The following is a 20,372-nucleotide window of genomic DNA, read 5'->3' on the forward strand; positions in this document are numbered from 1 at the left end:
CATCTTAGCATTGCGGGTCTAGCCTATAACCGCCTAACATACTTTACTACAAATTTCTTTTATTAACCATTAAATAAAATCCAAGGACTAGACCCCCTATGGGGGAATCGAACCCACTAACCAACAATACATCTTAGCATTGCGGGTCTAGCCTATAACCGCCTAACATACTTTACTACAAATTTCTTTTATTAACCATTAAATAAAATCCAAGGCCTAGACCCCGGGGAATTGAACCCACTAACCAACAATACATCTTAGCATTGCGGGTCTAGCCTATAACCGCCTAACATACTTTACTACAAATTTCTTTTATTAACCATTAAATAAAATCCAAGGACTAGACCCGGGAATCGAACCCACTAAACCAACAATACATCTTAGCATTGCGGGTCTAGCCTATAACCGCTCGGCTATCGTGGCGTCTCCTTTGATTTATATACATACAATTTATTTATTCTTTTTAGTCTCCAAATCGTATAATCATCGAAATCTCATAGTTTCCGTTTTCGTTCAAAATCGCTCTACCGGAAGTAACCCTTTATGTAACTTTTTTAAGATTTTCAAAAAAAATTTGTAATCTTTTTTAGATTTATAATGATCTATAACTTTTCTTTGGAAAATTAGATTCCAGGAAAATTCTATTAGGAACAGAAAGAGAGGGTGAGCGTCCCTCCAATACAGGAGCGTTTCAATATAAAGTTCGACCTGGCGATTCCATCTACGTTGTAGGGCGTTCTAAGTGTATAACTATCAATATCGATGAGGCAGTGCACAGCTTGTAATATTGTCTGTTAAGTCTCCCCAAATCCTCTTTATTGAAACTTAACGTTTCCAAGTTCCCCCCCCCCCCCAAAACGACTTCAGCCGACCAACTATAACACAGCATGAAGTACCAATCTTTTCTAAGTAAAATTTTTTCCATTATTACGAAGTATTTATTTTACAAAAATTCTGGTTAAATAAAAAAAAAAGAAAATGGTACCATAGGGAGAATATTTGGTGAATAAATCTGGTGCATGATGAATTGGTACCAGATCTGGTGACATCACAGGAATGGAGCAGTACAAATGGACAGGATCAACTACAACTAGTCTCCCCTCCACCATCTGCCACTTCTTGTCCACGTCATTCCATAGAAATCCAACATGGCTGACTTGTCAACTCTTGAAATATGATTTTTTTTTTTTTAATTAATAGATAAAAATTTATTATTAGAAAATATATTTCTGAATACAAGCGATTTTCTTTTTTTTTATTCGCTTTTTAACTTTAAACAAAGGAAAATGGTTGAAATAGGTTTGTAAGGAAAAACAAAATTCTAACATCTATTTTCACGTGAGATATTAAAGCAAATAATGGTATGGAAATTTCGATTAAACATTAAAGAAGAGCAGAAAGATGTCAGTTCTTGGAGGTCCACATCTGATGATTCAAGGAAGTTCTGATGAAGGATTTATTGGGGAAGTGGAAACGGCCGTACCGGAAATAATCACTGTATGATATTAATGCCTTGATCCCCTGAATTCTTCTCCAGATTTCAAAGATGGCATCCCAGGTCGAGAATTGGGAAGGCTACTATGGAGGGTTTACATCTTCCAGACTCACTAACCCAGGAAGAAAACAGTCTAGGATATTTAGGACATCCTGATCCTATACCGTCCTCTCTTATCCTGCTTCTCAGAGCAGATGTCCATGGAGTTAGAGATCGGCTTTGACCTCAAACCTGTTATTAAGATTATTATTTGTTTTGGAATTTAAGGCACGTCAAGATCCTGAAGCATCCTGAGCTTTTTGGTCCTTTGGCCCTTTGATACCCACAGAAAGATTGTGTCAGTGGTTTCATTCCAGTATTTGGTTGAACCAGACGGGTTACAACCTGGAGGTATTATTGCTTTCGTCACCACTACGAAAAACTCTGCTTAGTCTACATCATCATTAGTGTAGTAACGTGCTATAATACAATACATCGCACCATTTCTCCTCAGTTGATTATATTAGTATAGAGTGTAAACTTTAGCACAATGGACAAGCAACGTCGGATGTATATAAACTGGTGAAGTTGGCGAAATGTTGAGAAACGAGCGCTCCTCGGGAGCAGAAATTAGTTGCCTGTGTACGTGGACCACAAACCATTTGTATTAATTAATTTCAGTAAAACCGGAAGTGGAGAAAGTTCAACGCACAACTTACCCATTTATGTGCGAACTATTGGCAGTAATTACCTAACTATCTAAACTAAAAGCTCGACTTCTAGTTCTTCCTGGACTTTATCGTAGGAAAACTGGGTACGTATAGTTTGCACGAAATAAGATACAAAATTTCCGCCATTTTTCCGTGCTGGAACTTTTGCTAAAGTTAGTGAAGAAGGTCTGAACTTAGTGAGGAAAAACTAGTGTGAAAATGGTCCACGAGAAGGGTTTCTCGCGCCCTTCCACCATTCTGCTCCCTACTTGAGAATGTTTGGCTCGTTTTCCGGAATACATCTCATTTATTTTCATGTCTTTACTTCTTCATTAGTTATTTACTTTAGACACAAAATTAGTTTTCTTTTACTTTTTTAAACAAATTTTCATTTTAAATTAGGGTGTGACCAACGTCTCCAGGAAACTTGTTTACTTTTTCAGCTAACAGGAAGTATTGTGATCACGTTAAACCTACGGATATCGAGTCGTCACCGGAAATATCCATTCTTAAGCTCACATGAGACCAAAAAAGTTAGTTATTTTAAACTTGGTCTGAATATGAACGAATATTAAAAATATGGTAAGAACCACCTAATTTCTTTAATTTTATCCGCAGTTATGGCACGCATATTAATTTTAACCATGGCTGGTTTCGGACCTTCACGCATCATCAGAGTAAAATCAATCAGTTACATGAAGAGATTTCAACTTCATTTAATGTTTCCGTCTCGAAATGCTCTTGCTGACTCTGAATTAAATTTGTATATAAGTAAAGTAAAGTAATGCCTATTATTTCAGGCAAGCTTTACGTCCAACTATCAAATTAGGAGGCGACTAGCAAACATACTTTAATATAAATTTCTGATATTAACAATTAAATAAAATCCAAGGCCTAGACCGGGGGAATCGAACCCCCTAAACCAACAATACATCTTAGCATTGCGGGTCTAGCCTATAACCGCCTAACATACTTTACTACAAAATTTCTCCTATTAATCATTAAATAAAATCCAAGGCCTAGACCCCGGGAATCGAACCCACTAAACCAACAATACATCTCAGCATTGCGGGTCTAGTCTCTTAACCCCTCGGCTATCGTGGTGCCTTTATTTGTATACATATTTTTATTATTATTATCAAGAATATATTCTTTGTTCTCTTATGTATATTTGAAATTTAATTAGATAGTTAATAGGCCTACCTCCTCTGTATGTCTCGTGACTATAAAAGAGGTAAATGTAATAAATAAAAAAAATATTTTTCCTAATTTGAAGAAAAATTGGAAATACATTTTCCCCATTGAATACATTTTCTTTTCTTTTTTTTTTTGTAGTTTTTAATTATTTATTCAAACATGGTACCTCTTTAAAGTGAACACGATTAATTACGTCGACTACTTTTTAGTAAAAATTTGTAGGTTACAAAAAATATAAATAAATAAGATTAATTACCTAAAAACTCTGGAAGAGAATAATTCGTGTGTCTTTACACAATTCTTTATAATGATCACTAGATTTTCACAAAACGGAAATAAAGTTTTCCGGGTGTAATTTTTGAACACGATCTCAAAACTTCCTCTGACTAGAAGCCAACCGGAAGTGTGTGGGGTGGGGAGAAAGTGGATTGAGGCAGTAATTGAATACATATTGAGAAGCGAGAGCACTTTTAACAGTTAATAACTTTAGAAAACACCTGCGGGGGTTGGGGTTGGAGGGGGGTTCTTTATTATATTTTGGCCGAGCGAAAGGAAGGAAGCCACATCAAAGCCAACTTGATTATGGCCACCCCTAAACTTCCTGTTTCCTGCCCCTGTGCCACCAAAAAAAAACAACTTCGTAATTTGTTTTTGTTTTTTTTCAATTAAACCTTCTCACAAGTTTTTTTTTAAAAAAAAATGCCCGCACTGAGGTAGCAAATTGAAGCGCAGACTTTTAATTAAATTACATCATCTTTCCTTGCGGGCGGCTGTAATTCAATTCGTATGTATAAGGCAGTAGTAGCGGAGGAAAAAAACACAACATTTACGTTCGACAGTTTTCACAGTATTATGTATATATAGTTTTCCTTTAAACAAGGAATTTCCCTAACTAAATGACTAATTCAATTCAATCCAATTGCCCCTTAATTAAGGGGCATTAGGGGTAAAATGCCCCCTTTTTTTTTGTCGCGCTCTGGGAGAGAAAGTAGAAAATCCCTAAAACAAACAAAGGAAATAATTTAAAATATAAAACGATGCTATTCTTAAAAAGGCCCCCCCCCGCAAAAAAAAATAGCGTAAAACCAAATAACTAAATTAAAGCGGAAAGTAAACATAAAAGGAAAACAAATACCCTATTTCCCGACCATAGAACTGTTTTGTAGCCATGTTCAAGGTAAACAGGAACAACTGCCCATCCTACAAAATATATAATAATAACGGTAGCCGGGTTTTTTTTTTTTTTTTTTAAAGCAAGCTCTCCTGTTTTGGGCATCCCATATTTCCGGTGTACCCCAATGAATTCATTTAGCGTCCCGCCCCCCCCCCTGAGAGATAGCCAATTGGCTGACGCACAGAAATTACTACTCAACAAACCTGTTTTTTCTTCTTCTCCTTTTTGGTCCTCTCTTGTTATTGGTCGTAGCGGTTGCCTAGTCTTCATAGTGTTGCCCTTGTTGTTGATAGTGTGCTTTTTGTGCACATTCACACAATGGTGTTTTTTTTTCTCACAAAATTGTGCAAAAAACCCTGTAGTGACAACCCTGGACGAGCAATACAAATTGACGCAAATAATGGTTACAACCTACTCCAGTGATGGCGAACCTTTTTGAGCTCGGCGTGTTAACATTTTGGAAAACCCTACCTAACCTCTGGTGCTGTGTCAAATATAGAAATATTCATAATTTTTTGATATTTGCAATCATAGTAGAAATAGTTATTTATTTAACAAGTGTGGAAAGTAGTACTTTCCCTCACGCGAGGCAGGGTTTGCACGCACGAGCGAGCGAACCGAGGCCAGTGCAAGTGCAAATTGCCGAGTGTGAGGAAAATACTTTACACTCGAGTTAAATATTATATTTTTTCTGCAACCATTAGGGTTATTAACTAAAAAAAAAACTAAACAGGAATCACTAGAATCCATTTTAAATTTCTATAAGGTAACACTATAACCTTTTTAACTTCTATAATTAAAAATATCTAATTATTTATTAAAGTATTATTTTTATTTCTATATTCCTTTCAATTTTTATTTTATTTTTTTAATTACTTAGATAAAATAAATTTAAATAAGCTTATTAGAGTTTTACAGAAAATATTTAATAACAAAACTTCTAATATAAAGGAAGCACAATAAAGTTTTTCCAGTCACTAGTGAGAAAAGTGACAGTAATGGGAATTTTTCCCCACTAGTGAGATAAAGTTGGGCATTACACAGCTGATTTTAATTGAGTAATGAGAACATTCCTACATGGTTGCAAAAAAAAAAAAAAGATTTATTAAATGATCCACTTTATGATAATTGATCTGAGGAAAGTTTGCCAGATACTTATTCTCAATTATTACCGTTTCTTCAAAGTACGAGGGTCGTTTGAAAAGTCCGTGCAAAAATAAAAACTACTTAATTTTTTGGGGTAAACCTTTTTTATTTTTCAACATAGTCTCCTTTTAGGCTTATACACTTCGTCCAACGCTGCTCTAGTTTGTTGATCCCTTCCGAATAATAGGATTTGTCCAAGTCTGAAAAATAGCCATTCGTTTCTGCAATCACCTCCTCGTTTGAATAAAATCTTTTTCCCGCCAGCCATTTCTTCATATTAGGGAACAAATAGTAGTCCGAGGGAGCCAAGTCTGGAGAATAGGGGTAATGCGAAACGAGTTGGAACCCTATTTCCATTAATTTTGCGACCACAACTGCTGAGGTGTGAGCTGGTGCGTTGTCGTGATGGAAAAGGACTTTTTTGTGGGCCAATCGTGGGCGTTTTTCTTGCAGCTCGGTTTTCAAACGGTCCAATAACGATGAATAATATGCACCTGTAATAGTTTTACCCTTTTCCAGATAGTCGATGAGGATTATTCCTTGCGAATCCCAAAAGACAGTCGCCATAATCTTACCGGCCGAAGGAACGGTCTTCGCCTTTTTTGGCGCAGATTCCCCCTTGGTAACCCATTGTTTAGATTGTTCTTTGGTCTCAGGAGTGTAGTGATGTATCCATGTTTCATCCACAGTGACGAAACGACGCTTAAAGTCCTGCGGATTCTTCTGGAACAGCTGCAAACCGCCCTTGCAACACTTCACACGATTTCGTTTTTGGTCAAGCGTGAGCAATCGCGGCACCCATCTTGCGGATAGCTTTGTCATGTCCAAATGTTGATGCAAAATATTATGTACCCGTTCATTCGAGGTGCCCACAGCACTAGCAATCTCACGCACCTTCACTCTTCTGTCATCCATCACCATATCATGGATTTTATCAATGATTTCTGGAGTAGTAACCTCAACAGGGCGTCCAGAACGTTCAGCGTCACTTGTGCCCATATGGCCACTCCGAAAATTTTGAAACCACTTATAAACTGTTCTAATCGAAGGTGCAGAGTCACCATAATGTTTATCAAGCTTCTCTTTAGTCTCCTCAGGCGTTTTGCCTTTCATCATAATGTAGTGTTTAATCAACACACGAAATTCTTTTTCGTCCATTTTTTGAAAATCACTCGACTTCCTCGATTCAAACGAATGCCAAACACAAAGAAATAGACCGATCTGGCTGAAACTTGGTGTGTGTTCTTCCAAGAGATGCTACTAACTAAACATAACCTCGATACGCGCCAGTGGTGCTATCTCTCTGACTTTGCACGGACTTTTCAAACGACCCTCGTACACGCTGTAATATTTAAAATTATATAATAATTTTTTGTCCCAGTCAATGCGTGTCACCTAAAATGAGTTTGTGTGTCATCTTTGACACGCGTGTCATAGGTTCTCGCCATCACTGGACCTACTCGCAACTAAAAAAAAATTGATGTCCACTTCCGGAAGTATTTATTTTGTATATAAATAGTTGCGTAAAACGTACTTCCTGTTTCTACTCCTTAAGAGATAGGGAGGACGTATCAAATTTCGTATGACATCATCTTAAATCTGTATTTAGATCTTAAGTCTAACTGGGTTCTATTTTTGTTTTTTGAACATTGTTAACGATAGTATTGTTTATTGTTTTTGCAGGCGAAATGAGAGAAGTCGGTAAATGACGGAAATCCTGCCACCACTCCTCAAGGTGAGTAAATTCCTCAATTTAGTTCCTTCCCCCCCCCCCCCCGCCAACTAAAAAAAAGGCTCATTCAAAATGGTATTTCCGGTGAACTGGTTAAGGGCTAAAACCTTACTGTTAGCCCTTAACCAGTTAAGCGGTGGAATTCTAGTTTTTTTTAAAAAAAAAAAAAAAAAAAACCTCCCACAGTGCGCGGAATTAAAATCAGATAATGACGTGGTATACACGTGTCGAACACAGGGTAAAACAACCAAAAGTTTACAACGTCACTGCAAGCGACTTTTTCTGCAATCTCTTGGGGGGCTTACAGATTACAAAGCATTCTGTGTTCATTCAAAAATCTTGCACCACTTCACGTATACATTGCTCTCCTAGTTAACTAGAGAGGCAAGAGCTTTTTTTACAAGGAAGAAAAGAGCTTTTTGAATTCTGTGCAAAATGAGATCATGCTCGTACTGAGGTCTGAGAATCTCTATCTAAGAGGTAAAAACGGGCATTGCACAAGGGGTTGAGAGCTTCTATTTGTGTGCGTAATTCCCGAATCTCTAATGCGGGAGACCAAACATGTACCAACCACTTATCATTTGGCTGACTCCCGCCAACACATCCGTATCAAAATACTTGGCAGTTCTATTGGTAAGATAAAGGAAACATCCCACCAAATAATATTCTTATTGCATTTTAATAAAAATTTCGAGTTTTTTTTATAGTTAATGGCAATTTTATATTTTTCACGGCGAGTACACACGTCAAACGCACCTTTCGTTTGAAAAGTCCGTGCAAAGTCAGAGAGATAGCACCACTGGCGCGTATCGAGGTTATGTTTAGTTAGTAGCATCTCTTGGAAGAACACACACCAAGTTTCAGCCAGATCGGTCTATTTCTTTGTGTTTGGCATTCGTTTGAATCGAGGAAGTCGAGTGATTTTCAAAAAATGGACGAAAAAGAATTTCGTGTGTTGATTAAACACTACTTTATGAAAGGCAAAACGCCTGAGGAGACTAAAGAGAAGCTTGATAAACATTATGGTGACTCTGCACCTTCGATTAGAACAGTTTATAAGTGGTTTCAAAATTTTCGGAGTGGCCATATGGGCACAAGTGACGCTGAACGTTTTGTGGACGCCCTGTTGAGGTTACTACTCCAGAAATCATTGATAAAAATCCATGATATGGTGATGGATGACAGAAGAGTGAAGGTGCGTGAGATTGCTAGTGCTGTGGGCATCTCGAATGAACGGGCACTTAATATTTTGCATCAACATTTGGACATGACAAAGCTATCCGCAAGATGGGTGCCGCGATTGCTCACGCTTGACCAAAAACGAAATCGTGTGAAGTGTTGCAAGGACGGTTTGCAGCTGTTCCAAAAGAATACGCAGGACTTTAAGCGTCGTTTCGTCACTGTGGATGAAACATGAATACATCACTACACTCCTGAGACCTTTAGAACAATCTAAACAATGGGTTACCAAGGGGGAATCTGCGCCAAAAAAGGCGAAGACCGTTCCTTCGGCCGGAAAGATTATGGCGACTGTCTTTTGGGATTCGCAAGGAATAATCCTCATCGACTATCTGGAAAAGGGTAAAACTATTACAAGTGCATATTATTCATCGTTATTGGACCGTTTGAAAACCGAGCTGTAAGAAAAACGCCCACGATTGGCCCACAAAAAAGTCCTTTTCCATCACGACAACGCACCAGCTCACACCTCAGCAGTTGTGGTCGCAAAATTAATGGAAATAGGGTTCCAACTCGTTTCACATCCCCCCTATTCTCCAGACTTGGCTCCCTCTGACTACTATTTGTTCCCCAATATGAAGAAATGGCTGGCGGGAAAAAGATTTTATTCAAACGAGGAGGTGATTGCAGAAACGAATGGCTATTTTTCAGACTTGGACAAATCCTATTATTCGGAAGGGATCAACAAACTAGAGCAGCGTTGGACGAAGTGTATAAGCCTAAAAGGAGACTATGTTGAAAAATAAAAAAGGTTTACCCCAAAAAATTAAGTAGTTTTTATTTTTGCACGGACTTTCAAACGACCCTCGTATACAGGTCAAACGCGCCTAACTGGTTAAGTGAGTATTCAAAACAAATCTACCACCAAATTTCTCTTTTTCTATTGTAGGTCATCACTGGATTCGCTGGAAAACAGGCGCTTCCAATTATTTCCAGCCACCCTCCATCCCAACCTCACGATCCACAATGATCACGAAAACGTTTTCCGTTCCCAGGGATAATTCCATTCCAAATCTTTTTTTTTTCTTCTGCTCTTCTAAGAAAATGATTCTCTCTGAAAACCCAAGGCGTCTGTGTGCGACAGACCAATTCGTAAGAATCACACACACACACACACAAATCGACCAATTTGAGGAAATCACTATTTTCGTCACTCATTTCCGGTGATATCTCCGGAAATGAAAATTTCTCACAACTACAACACCTCATCTTTCATAGTAGGAATAAAAGATAGTTAAAAATAATGTAAAACCAAAATTACGGCTCGTGTATTTTTGATCATTAAATTAGAGACGTACAAAATATTGATGGACAAAGAGACGATATGGACGAAAATGTGTCATTTTGTTTTGTCTTACTTTAATGACAACTTTTCTCACCAATTTCCTTTTTTATCGTCTAGGCACTCTTTTTTGCTTTACTCCCACCGTTTCTTTGACATTAGGCGGACCAACTTTCCTGCCTAAATTCTTCGAGTCCCGGTAAACTTGCAGAAGACGTTCAACTCGAATAATGATATCTTCCTTTTTATCGGCTCCACGTTTTCCAGTCGGCGTTGGTCGCCTCAGTTGACCTTGCTGTTCAAAGATTGTTACCTGTTCTTCGGCAGCGTTCTCGAAATTGTTCACGTACTCTTCATACAGTTTACCTTCATCATACTCTTTTAATTTCCATTTTATCTCTTTGCCAACATTGAGACATTCGTGTACCGCTTCCAAATAGTCTACCAAAGTGTTTTTCTATAAATAAATAAAAAAAAAAAAGAGGGGATAAAAATCAATGGCGGGCATGTTCATTGTATCCCTTTTACATCCATCATCAGAGGTTAGATTATTTAGAGCGTTTGGTGTGAGATGGGTAAAGATTAATCTATACAGGGTTTGTATTTTAAGTAATGAGAATATTTGTGTCCTGACGCGGCTGTACGCCAGAGGGCGCTCCGACCGGTTGGAGTCGGTAGTGGGGCCTTCGACCTTGATAACGCTTCATTCCGCAGTCAGTCGCCTGCTGGCTTTGGTTGAGGTAGGATCACGCGTGGCGTAGACGCCTTCAAAAAAAAAGTGTGTACAAGTTCAAAATGCAACAAAGCATTGAACAGCGTTACGCAATCAAATTTTGCGTTCGCCTTGGAAAATCGGGTGCATCAACGCTGGAAATGATTCAGCAAGCGTACGGCAGGGAAAGCTTAAGTTTTTTAGTTGGCACAAAATGTTTAAAGAAGGCCAGGAGAGCGTGGAGGACGAGCCCCGTGCAGATCGCCCGTCCACATCAAGAAGCGCAGAAAACGAACAACGTGTGCGACATTTGCTGAACACGGACCGGCGGCGTTTAAGTGTTCGCATGAAAAGCAGAACAGCTAGGAATGGATAAAATGGTTGTGCACAAAATCATCAGTGTGGATCTTGGGATGAGAAAGATTTGCGCCAAACTCGTGCCGAAAGTTTTAACGGACGTTCAAAAGCAAAACCCTAAGGCCGTTTCAAAAGATCTTTTGGAACGCATTGAAGAAGACCCTCATTTTTTTGACAACGTCATTACCGGGGATGAAAGTTGGTTCTTTCAGTACGACCCCGAGACAAAACGTCAGAGCAACGAATGGCACACTCCGCAATCGCCTCGACAGAAGAAAGCTCGCATGTCCAAGTCGAGAATGAAAGCAATGTTCTTGTCTTGACAAGAACGGTGTTGTCCACTCGGAATTTGTGCCCGAAGGACAGACAGTCAATGGTGCCTTCTACGTGGAAGTGTTAAAAAGATTGAAGCGACGGGTCAACCGAGTGAGACCAGAAATTTCCGCCAATTGGAAGCTCCACCACGTCAATGCGCCATCTCACAACCTGCTTCGTGGTTACCGAGCACTTGACAAAAAATGGCATCGTAACAATTCCACAGCCTCCCTACAGCCCCGACCTTGCCCCAGCAGACTTTTTCCTCTTCCCTAAAGTGTGTTCAAAGAAGTGTGTTCATGCTCAAGGAGCATATTTTGAAGACTACTAAAGTTTTGTAGCGATATCTCTAATACGAGAGATATCGTAAATTATTTTTTGTGGACTTATTCTCATTACTTAAAATACACACCCTGTATCTCTGATAATGGATAATAATCTTAAACCGATGAGGAATACGATATACAGGGTGACCAGAGTTACATGCTCCACCCACTATTTTTTTTAACGGCGGGAAATTTCGAAAAAATAAAAAACACGTATTTAATAATTTTTAGTCTAGTTTATTTTCAATGATTGACCCATCTTTTTTAACCCTTGTATCTCGAGATACAGCATCCAACTTTTGTTTCTCAAATGGAACGTTATATTTTTTGTTGCATATTTTTGTAGTATTTGAGCTCCTAAAAACAACAACAAAAATTTTTTTGAAATCGGTTAGGTTTTTCAAAAGTTATGGTAATTTAAAATATGAAAAACAAATTTCAGTTTATTGTCAAAATTACGTTATTTTTTTTAAAGAATCTATTCAAACTGGACACAACCAACGGATAGGCAAGCCAAAACTCTGGACTCCCACGCTTTGCTTGCAGCAGCACTTATGGTGGCGAAGTCAAGATCTAGGCAGGCTAGAGTTATTCGACGTTTCAGATCATCGACTGAAGCCACGGGGTTAAGGATACTTTACACTTTATTTTTTTGGGTATCCCCACAAAATATAGTCCATTTGGGTTAAGTCCGGAGATCGAGGTGGCCATTGGATCGGACAATGAGTCCCTAAGCACTTTTAATGGAAATTTCTGTCCAGGTAACCTCGAACCACTCTCGCCGGGCAACCATCTTGTTGAAAATACATATCCATCCGACGTTGTAGATGAACATCTTCAAGCGGAACTGGCAAAATGCCTCTTAAAAAAAAGTTGGATACCTTTCACCAGTTAAGTTCTCTCTGTAGAAGTATAGGCCGATTAGTTGATTTCCTATAACTCCACCCAAACGTTTGTAGGAAAAACAACCTGAACGTCGAATAACTCTAGCCTGTCTAGATCTTGACTTCGCCACCATAAGTGCTGCTGCAAGCAAAGCGTGGGAGCCCAGAGTTTTGGCTTGCCTATCCGTTGATTGTGTCCAGTTTGAATAGATTCTTTAAAAAAAATAACGTAATTTTGACAGTAAACTGAAATTTGTTTTTCATATTTTAAATTACCATAACTTTTGAAAAACCTAACCGATTTCAAAAAAAATTTTTTTGTTGTTTTTAGGAGCTCAAATACTACAAAAATATGCAACAAAAAATATAACGTTCCATTTGAAAAACAAAAGATGGATGCTGTATCTCGAGATACAGGGGTTTAAAAAAATGGGTCAATCACTGAAAATAAACTAGACTAAAAATGATTAAATACGAGTTTTTTTATTTTTTCGAAATTTCCCGCCGTTAAAAAAAAAAGTGGGTGGAGCATATAACTTTGGTCACCCTGTAAATATATAGGGTGAACCAGTAACTATTGTCCATAGGCCTACTGTGTGCAGTACATCTAAAGTGGACTTCAATGACTTATTGGCCAACTTCATATTTTACGTCACTTTAAATTTTTTTCTAAAATCATTAATTTTTTCCAATAAAAATGTTATTACTCAGAAAGTTTTAGTCCGAATTCGATTCTGATGACAGAGGTTAGAAAGACAGATAAATTTTCTAAAAATTGATACCATTTTCGAAGCATAAATTATTCTCCAAACAGCCTCAATCTTCCTCCGGAAACTCGGAAAATAAAAGTAATCGAAATTTTTCAAGAAAACTCATTAGGCTCTTATCTGATCATTATCTGACCTAGGTGCTGGCACTTTTAGTAAAAGTTTTCTTGATTAATGGGCTTTCTAACGGTATATCATTTTCCCGGATTCCTTTTATCTTCGTATGAGAAATTACGTTTGTTTTGCAAGAAAACGTGTTTACGAGCACTCAACAGTGTTAGTTTATCAAGTTGTTTAATTCATTGAAAACTCTTTTAGATGGGACCAGTAGCCAATTTTTAAAGTAGATTGTCTTAAAATAAGGAAGTCAAAGGTTACAAATTGCCCTTTTAAAAAAAAAAAAAAGGGTTGTTAAGGTTAATTCACATTCTTTTCTTTTTCCACAGGTAGTTGTGTGTGAAATTATAATTTGGAGTAAATGCAAACTATATGAATTTTTTTTTTTTATAAAAATAGTACTTGTTTAAAATATTTCCTAACATTTTCTCAAATATTTCAGAGAGATCAGAAGTAACTTTTTTTTACAGCACATTAAACGGGAAGTAGAGAAGGTTATCCGGAACATTGGCGGGAATAAAGAGTAACTGAACCATAGTGCGCATGCCCCAAAAATAGACCACACCTCCCGGGCACCTATCCTCCACATTGGCCGAATTAATTACACCGAGTAGTAACTTCCTTTATAACAAAAATCAATTTCACAAACTGGCCATTTCCGATAGGCTGATTTTGTCAAAAAAAAAAAAAAAAGCCTGCAGTCAGGTCAAACAATTTTAATTTTAGATTCGAGTGATCTCAAAATGGGTGGAAACTCGAAATTTTTAATACGACTGACATACTGGATTCCCACGCGGGTTATCCCCGGGTTCGAATCCAGCTACTGTTTTTTTTTTTTTTTTACTTACTTGCCTTTCAAAAGATTCTTCTTGTAGTTTATCCACACTGTCGAACAGCTTCTTCAGACATTCGAAGACAATTAATAGTACATCCTGTTGCATTACGTACCTTTGAGTTTTAGTGATTTCCTCTTTTATCGACTTCAAAAGAAGTTCATTTTCATCGTTCATCTGTTCTTCATATTTTTCACGCATTTCCCTACATTTGGGTAGTTTCTCATTGAATTTTATGATTAATGTTTCTACTTCAATGGCCTCTGCTCCGTCCAATCCTTTATCAATAGAGGATTTACGATTCTGTCTAGATGTTCTTGGTAATGCTGGAATAGTTTGTAGTTCACTAGCAGGTGATGTTACTACTTTTTCTATCTGTTTGTTAAATGAAGGTGGACGAATTGGTAATTGCTTAATTTCTGAAGATATAGGCTCTTCTGTCGGCTTACTGATTGTTACAGGTTGTTGTACTTCAGGTATTCTTCGTTGTGGCGGAGGCGGTGGCGGAGGTGTTACTAAATCATCTGGAAAGTTATCTTGGTTGGTTTTACCATCTGTAGGTTTATAGCCGGCAGGCTGTTGTGGAGCAGGAGTTGGCCTAACTGGACCGCCTCCAGGATATTTAACCTGTTGTCCAGGCTGAACAGTCTGTGGTGGTTTGCTTTGTATAGGTCTATTACCAATTTGTTGTCCAGGTGCTTGTTGTGTTGTCGGAGTTGGTGGTGGTGGTCCGGCTGGACCGGCTCCTGGTTGTGTAGGTGGTCTAACTTGTGATGGGATCTGTCCTCCTGTTTGTTTCGAGTGTTTACCTCTTTGATTCGGAGGTCTTGGAGCTTCTGAGAGGGTAGGCTTGTTGTGTGTCGGAGAACGTCTCCGATCACTCATTCTCCAATTAAGTGAGATCCTGCATTTTTCACTATTAGTTTGCTAACTTTACTCATGGATTTTATTTATTTCTAAAATTTAGTTCACATGTATACATTTCTATAGTAATAGGCAATTTATAATCCAAAAATTAAAATTAAAAATTAATCTAAAAATTTATCGTTAAAACTAATGTTATTTTTCAAATATTTTTGGCCATTGATAAACAAAAAGACTGGTAGCCGTTTTTTGCCCCAAAAGGTGCTTAAAAAAGCTTCGTTTTTTTTGCTTTTTTTAAGTACGCTTAAGTCCCCATGGTCACGAAGACATTTTTGCACTCAGCAGGCATGATTGAATACAGTAAGCATCGTACTTTTTAGTTTTACGATGGAGAAAAGTCGCCAAAAATTCAGCTCGCTGGGCAATTAATACATTATTCTTCGCATTCAGTAGAACCATTGGCTGGATCGACGAAACATAAATCCAGGCCCAGCGTCAGCATCCGGACAAGTGCCTGGGCCCCACATCGCTTCTAGGAACCCATGGCACTTACCACCTCCTCGCAAGAGTGGACGATCCTAAAGGGGGACGATTAAAGAGGATCAAGAAGTTGAATCAAGAATGCACAAGGAGCATGGTTTGAAGCAGAATTACTGTCAAAGAAGAAGACGACGACGGCCAGCTAATCTTCAGACTAGCGACCGGGAAAGCGTGGCCTATTTATTTAGATCGTTTTATTTACTGTGTAATTTTAATCCAGGTGGATGTCGCCCGCAAATAGGCCCGCTGAGGTTCTGCCACCCAAGGGCACACAAAACAAAAAACCTGGAGCCGGCTCTAATACTCAGGGTAGCCTGAATTTTGAATTCAAAATTGTAAAAATTATGGGAAAAATAAGGAAATGTCTTCTAGTTTTGAAGAAATGAAGAAGTAAGATTGTAGAAGAATGAAGAATGAGATCTCAATCAAACGACGGGAATTCCTTATTTTTCCATTTATTCCACAAACAGGGAATATCGCCCTGTTTCGATTGCAAAATAAGAGAAAAATAAGGAATTCTCGTCTAGTTTGACCGGAAATGTTAGGATTTCTGTTTCATTGTATTAATAATTATCTAAGGATCAAGGACAATAAGCATCTTGTTGGCTTCGGTGTCTTGGAGAACATGACCAGCTCCTTGTAATTCTAGAAAGTGGAGGATATACCTTCCAGATTATCAACGCGATGGTAAATTGACGACTGTCCATTTTTTCACACACAAACCAGATATTTCAATTTAAAACTCAAAAAAAAGGGTAGTCCGCAAGAAGACGAGTATTACACTTACTTTGTCAGGGGGGAGTTAAGAAAACGAACTCAACCAGTGAATGTTTTTTGCAAATCCAGGGAATCTATGGCAAAACACCTCTTTTCACTGGAAGCCATAGAGGGACCACATAATCACATGTTCTCGTATGTATGTTCAAGATCATGGGAAATTCAGAAAATGAGTTTTCCATTGTTTCCAAGTTCCAGGCGCCTGGAATTTCCTTTGGAAGAATTAACTATGCACCCACCCTCTCTCTCTTCCAAGTTCCAGGCGCCTGGAATTTCCTTTGGAAGAATTAACTATGCACCCACCCTCTCTCTCTCTCTCTCTCTTCCCAGCACGAAGAACTCCCTGCGGATCTACGCCCCCCGGCCACCACCACCACTTCGGGACCATGTGATTTCGTCAAGTTCCATGGTACTTAGTAATTCTTAAACTGACATGAAACAAAGTATCATTGTCTTGGGCGAAGTTCAGTTTCATCTAATTAGGAAGTTTTGTATCGATAAGGGCCGTGTGTTACTTAGCGAACTCCCTTTAATGTACTTTGCCCTGCTAAGCCCTCTTTGCTATACAACTTCCGCCCACCTTTTTCACTTCGCTATTTATTTATTAAACACACCAAGTTTTCCCTTTTTAAACGAAATGTTTTCCCTTTTTTTGCCCCGGCCATTAATTATTTTAAGAAGAAAAAATCTCCTGGTATAATTAATTCTCAGGTAATTAGGGAGCTATCCTGGAAGAGTACGTTCATTTTAATGAATCAACTGATTACATTTCAAGAAAACGGTTTCTCGGAGAGGGATTTCGCAAGGCTTGCCTGCAAGGTGTCATTTAAGTACGGCTATAAATACTAATTTAATGTCACTGTGAATTAAAGAGTTCAAAGAAATGTTTTAAATTAAGAGAAGAAATTTAACCTTGGGGCAAGAAGGCGGGTCCTGTTCCCCCAAGGCATCGTGCTTATTGTCCCTGACCCTGGATAATCTGGTAAGCTTAATCCATCCTTTCTGGACCAGGTCCAGGAGGGATATTACTCACCAGTTTTTTTTTGTTGTGATATGATCCACCACTCTGGCTGCAAAGTGCCAATTACTTCTCCGTGTCCGCAAATCTCGCTAAACTGTCAAGCAGGGTATGAGAAGCCGTATCCTCTGGACCTCTAGTCTACACACCTAGGTTCCAGATTTGAATGACTCCACCCTGTGAAGAGATTCTTTGAACCAACTGTGTGTGCGACATTTTACAGACATTTAGAGGCACCATTTCGCTACGAAGACGATAATATTCTCCACCAACATCTATGTGCTTAAATCTATAGCAGAGCTAGCTAAGAGATATGAATGTATTTAAAAGTTATAGCCGATTAGAATGAATAGAAGAAAATGATTAGAGAAGGATTACGGTGATTTTAATTTCGGTTAAGCCATAAGGATGGCAGGAATATAGGAGTACTGATCCATCCATTAGTTGAAAATTTGTATGTAAATAGTTGTATATAGTAGAGAGATGAATGTGTGAAGCGAATGTATTTATAAGTAAGAATGGAGAGTGAGTGATATTCTAGTGATAAGCACCTAGACGATGCTGGCTGTATGGCGGAAGCCAATACCAAAAAAGGCAAAAAAAAATGTGTGCCCCCTGTAACAAGGCCAATTAGAACCTTAAATATGGTTTTAAGTTAAAAGTTGTGTGCGTGATCACAATGTATTTATAAATATTTTTTTCTAGATTCTTGAAGGATCAAGTAAACTATCGCGCACTAATGCTGACAATCTACAAAAATTTACTTTATACTTCCGTTTTTATTTACAAATACAACCCTAAACAAAGCATCAAACTTCTTTACAAAGTTACAATTACATCACTGAATTCCTGTTGTGCTGTTTGTTAGCAACATTACCAAAATATCTCAACATAATTATAGTATAAAGATTACAGGGTAACTAAAATTAAACTTACAGTTTAGGAAAATACCTTTCCATAGTTCAGATTTTGGATCCAGATGTTTTCCCAAATAAGATATTTCCTTTACTGTAACTGGAGAGATTCAAGGCTAAATTTCCATGGTTTTAAGTGATAACCAGAGATCAATTATGGGTACTCAATGTGGCTGATGTTGTTCACTCTTTCACTTAATGTAATCATACGGATTTTTTGTGTTTCGAATTTTTCGTTTTTGAGTAGGAAAATGCGGTTTTGTACCAAAAAAAAAAAAGTTGAGTGTGACTCAAAACAAGTTAGCAAGTGGTTATATAAAAGTAAAAATCGAAATCACTACACCAAACTTATTAATCTACCTCTGATTATAGAAGAAACACTGAAAAAAGGTTAACAGATAAACAATAAACATGCGTACTGCGTTGGATACAATCAAAGAAACTAATGAATCATGTCTACCTTAGTTAACCTCAAAGGGACAGCAAAAAAAAAAAAATGTCCCTTTCATCGCCAGTCACTGGCAACACTGTTTTCTGATGCCCCGCTCTGCAGAATTTATTTTGGGTTCTCAACAGTTGCTTTTTTTAAAGCAACTACTTTTCGCCATTATTGCAATTCTTTTTATCATTTTTTTAAGAGAAAGCAAAAACTTTTTTACGAAATTAAATTTAGAACTTTGTAAACAGGAAGGGGGAGAGAAAAAAAATTATTTTTTTTGAAAAAATAATAAAGCGGAAGTTATGAATTGCTTTTGTGTTCGGGCCTAGAGGAGAGGGGGAAAAATGAAGATGGAAGTGAGCAGTAGTAGATGCCGGGAGCTGGCTCGTTAACTATGGAACAGGCCACTTCCGTTCAGACGTGACTCTGCCAAATTAAGAATTTTCAAGTAGCAAAACAGACCGTGACTGGGGAGGTCACGTAGGAATTTCATTAGAACTGGTGCGGCCCACCCACCCCTATCCAAACAATCAGATATAGACAGGATCCTTGTTTTGAAATAATAAATTTACAAATTGAAAACAAATAAGTTTAGAAAAATAAAACTAAAAGAAATTAGAGACGAAATGCTAACTCATACGACTTTTATTATAAATTTGAAATTTTTATAAATTCATTCTAGGAGTCCCCGTTGATTTTTAAAAGAAGCTTTAAAATGTTAGGTTAAGTTAGGTTAGGTTATGTTAGATTAGGTTAGGTTATGTTAGGTTAGGTTAGGTAAGGTTAGGTTAGTTTAGTTTAGTTTAGTTTAGGTTAGGTTAGGTTAGGTTAGGCTGGGTTGGGTTGGGTTGGGTTAGGTTAGGTTAGGTTAGGCTGGATTAGGTTAGGTTAGGTTGGGTCAAGGTAGGTTAGGTTGAAAACTTAATTTTGAATAATGGTTACAATCTTTTAAGAAATTAAGGATTTTTTACTTCTGTAAAAATTGTTCGTTACTATAATGTATTATTATTGATAAATTATTATTAATGTAAATACTGTTAGTTTAAATTTATATAAAAAATACTTGTTTTTATCTTAAATCTATAGCGTTTTATATGCTGGCTGTTATTAAAAGAAGAGATTTTTACGTTAAATTTATTTTGCGTTATTTTACTTTATTTATGTTTCGTTAAAATGTTTACTTTAATTTATATGGAGCTATTTTTTTATTTACTTACTTATCTTTAATTAATTTGTTTTCAAAAGGAGTTTATTATTAATTAATTTATTTAACTTATTATTCTCTTTTTCATTTATTTATTTTATTTGTAATAAAAATTTATGGGATGTAAAACAAAACATGTTCGAAGCTGACTCCCTGAAATATTATGTAAAATTGCATAAATACAGTATTGTTATTACTTGTTTTCTGTGCTAAGTGTGAGTTAGAGTGCGGGGAGGCTTTTTCTTTGAAATCTCAGTAAGAGACTAGCTGTACTTTTCTTACATTTTCTTTTTTGCACCCTCTCCTCTATATCTGTATATATCAGTTTTTCCCAATCCTACATTCACCCCC

The 20,372-nt window shown here is 37.5% G+C and overlaps 2 protein-coding genes across 6 annotated transcripts in view; one reads left to right on the plus strand and one right to left on the minus strand.

Moving 5' to 3' along the window:
- LOC141459698 (uncharacterized) overlaps nt 1-20,372 on the plus strand; it is a 323,978-nt gene that overhangs the window by 202,485 nt on the left and 101,121 nt on the right. For all 4 annotated transcript variants that reach the window (XR_012461593.1, XR_012461594.1, XM_074139052.1 and 1 more), the window contains exon 3: nt 7,385-7,436. Coding sequence is in view for 2 of the 4 variants with exons in the window: in XM_074139052.1 (XP_073995153.1) it covers nt 7,407-7,436 (30 nt within the window). In the remaining 2 variants the exon portion in view is untranslated. The remainder of the gene's footprint in view (nt 1-7,384; nt 7,437-20,372) is intronic.
- On the minus strand, nt 9,917-19,140 carry LOC141459720 (uncharacterized). 2 transcript variants are annotated; one of them, XM_074139082.1, is made up of 3 exons: nt 18,416-19,140; nt 14,281-15,169; nt 9,917-10,411 (listed from the first exon to the last, which is right to left on the minus strand). In XM_074139082.1, the coding sequence occupies exons 1-3, from the start codon at nt 18,421-18,423 to the stop codon at nt 10,064-10,066; spliced, it is 1,245 nt and encodes a 414-aa protein (XP_073995183.1). In that variant the 5' UTR covers nt 18,424-19,140; the 3' UTR covers nt 9,917-10,063. The 2 variants fall into 2 exon arrangements, with proteins under 2 accessions (XP_073995183.1, XP_073995182.1); XM_074139081.1 differs by having other exon boundaries at nt 18,401-19,140.

This window comes from Rhodnius prolixus, unplaced genomic scaffold (assembly GCF_049639745.1).
Source record: "Rhodnius prolixus isolate KJV_2025 unplaced genomic scaffold, Rpr scaffold_17, whole genome shotgun sequence".
NCBI classification, from domain to species: domain Eukaryota; kingdom Metazoa; phylum Arthropoda; class Insecta; order Hemiptera; family Reduviidae; genus Rhodnius; species Rhodnius prolixus.

Bases quoted from the DNA above. Each gene is read 5' to 3' on its own strand.
- LOC141459720 (XM_074139081.1), bottom strand. From the start codon at position 18,423: ATGGAAAGGTATTTTCCTAAACT. The intron at 15,170-18,400 runs GTAAGTTTAATT...TGAAAAATGCAG, and splicing joins GAAAGGTATTTTCCTAAACT to GATCTCACTTAATTGGAGAA. The intron at 10,412-14,280 runs GTAAGTAAAAAA...ATTTATTTATAG, and splicing joins AAGAATCTTTTGAAAGGCAA to AAAAACACTTTGGTAGACTA.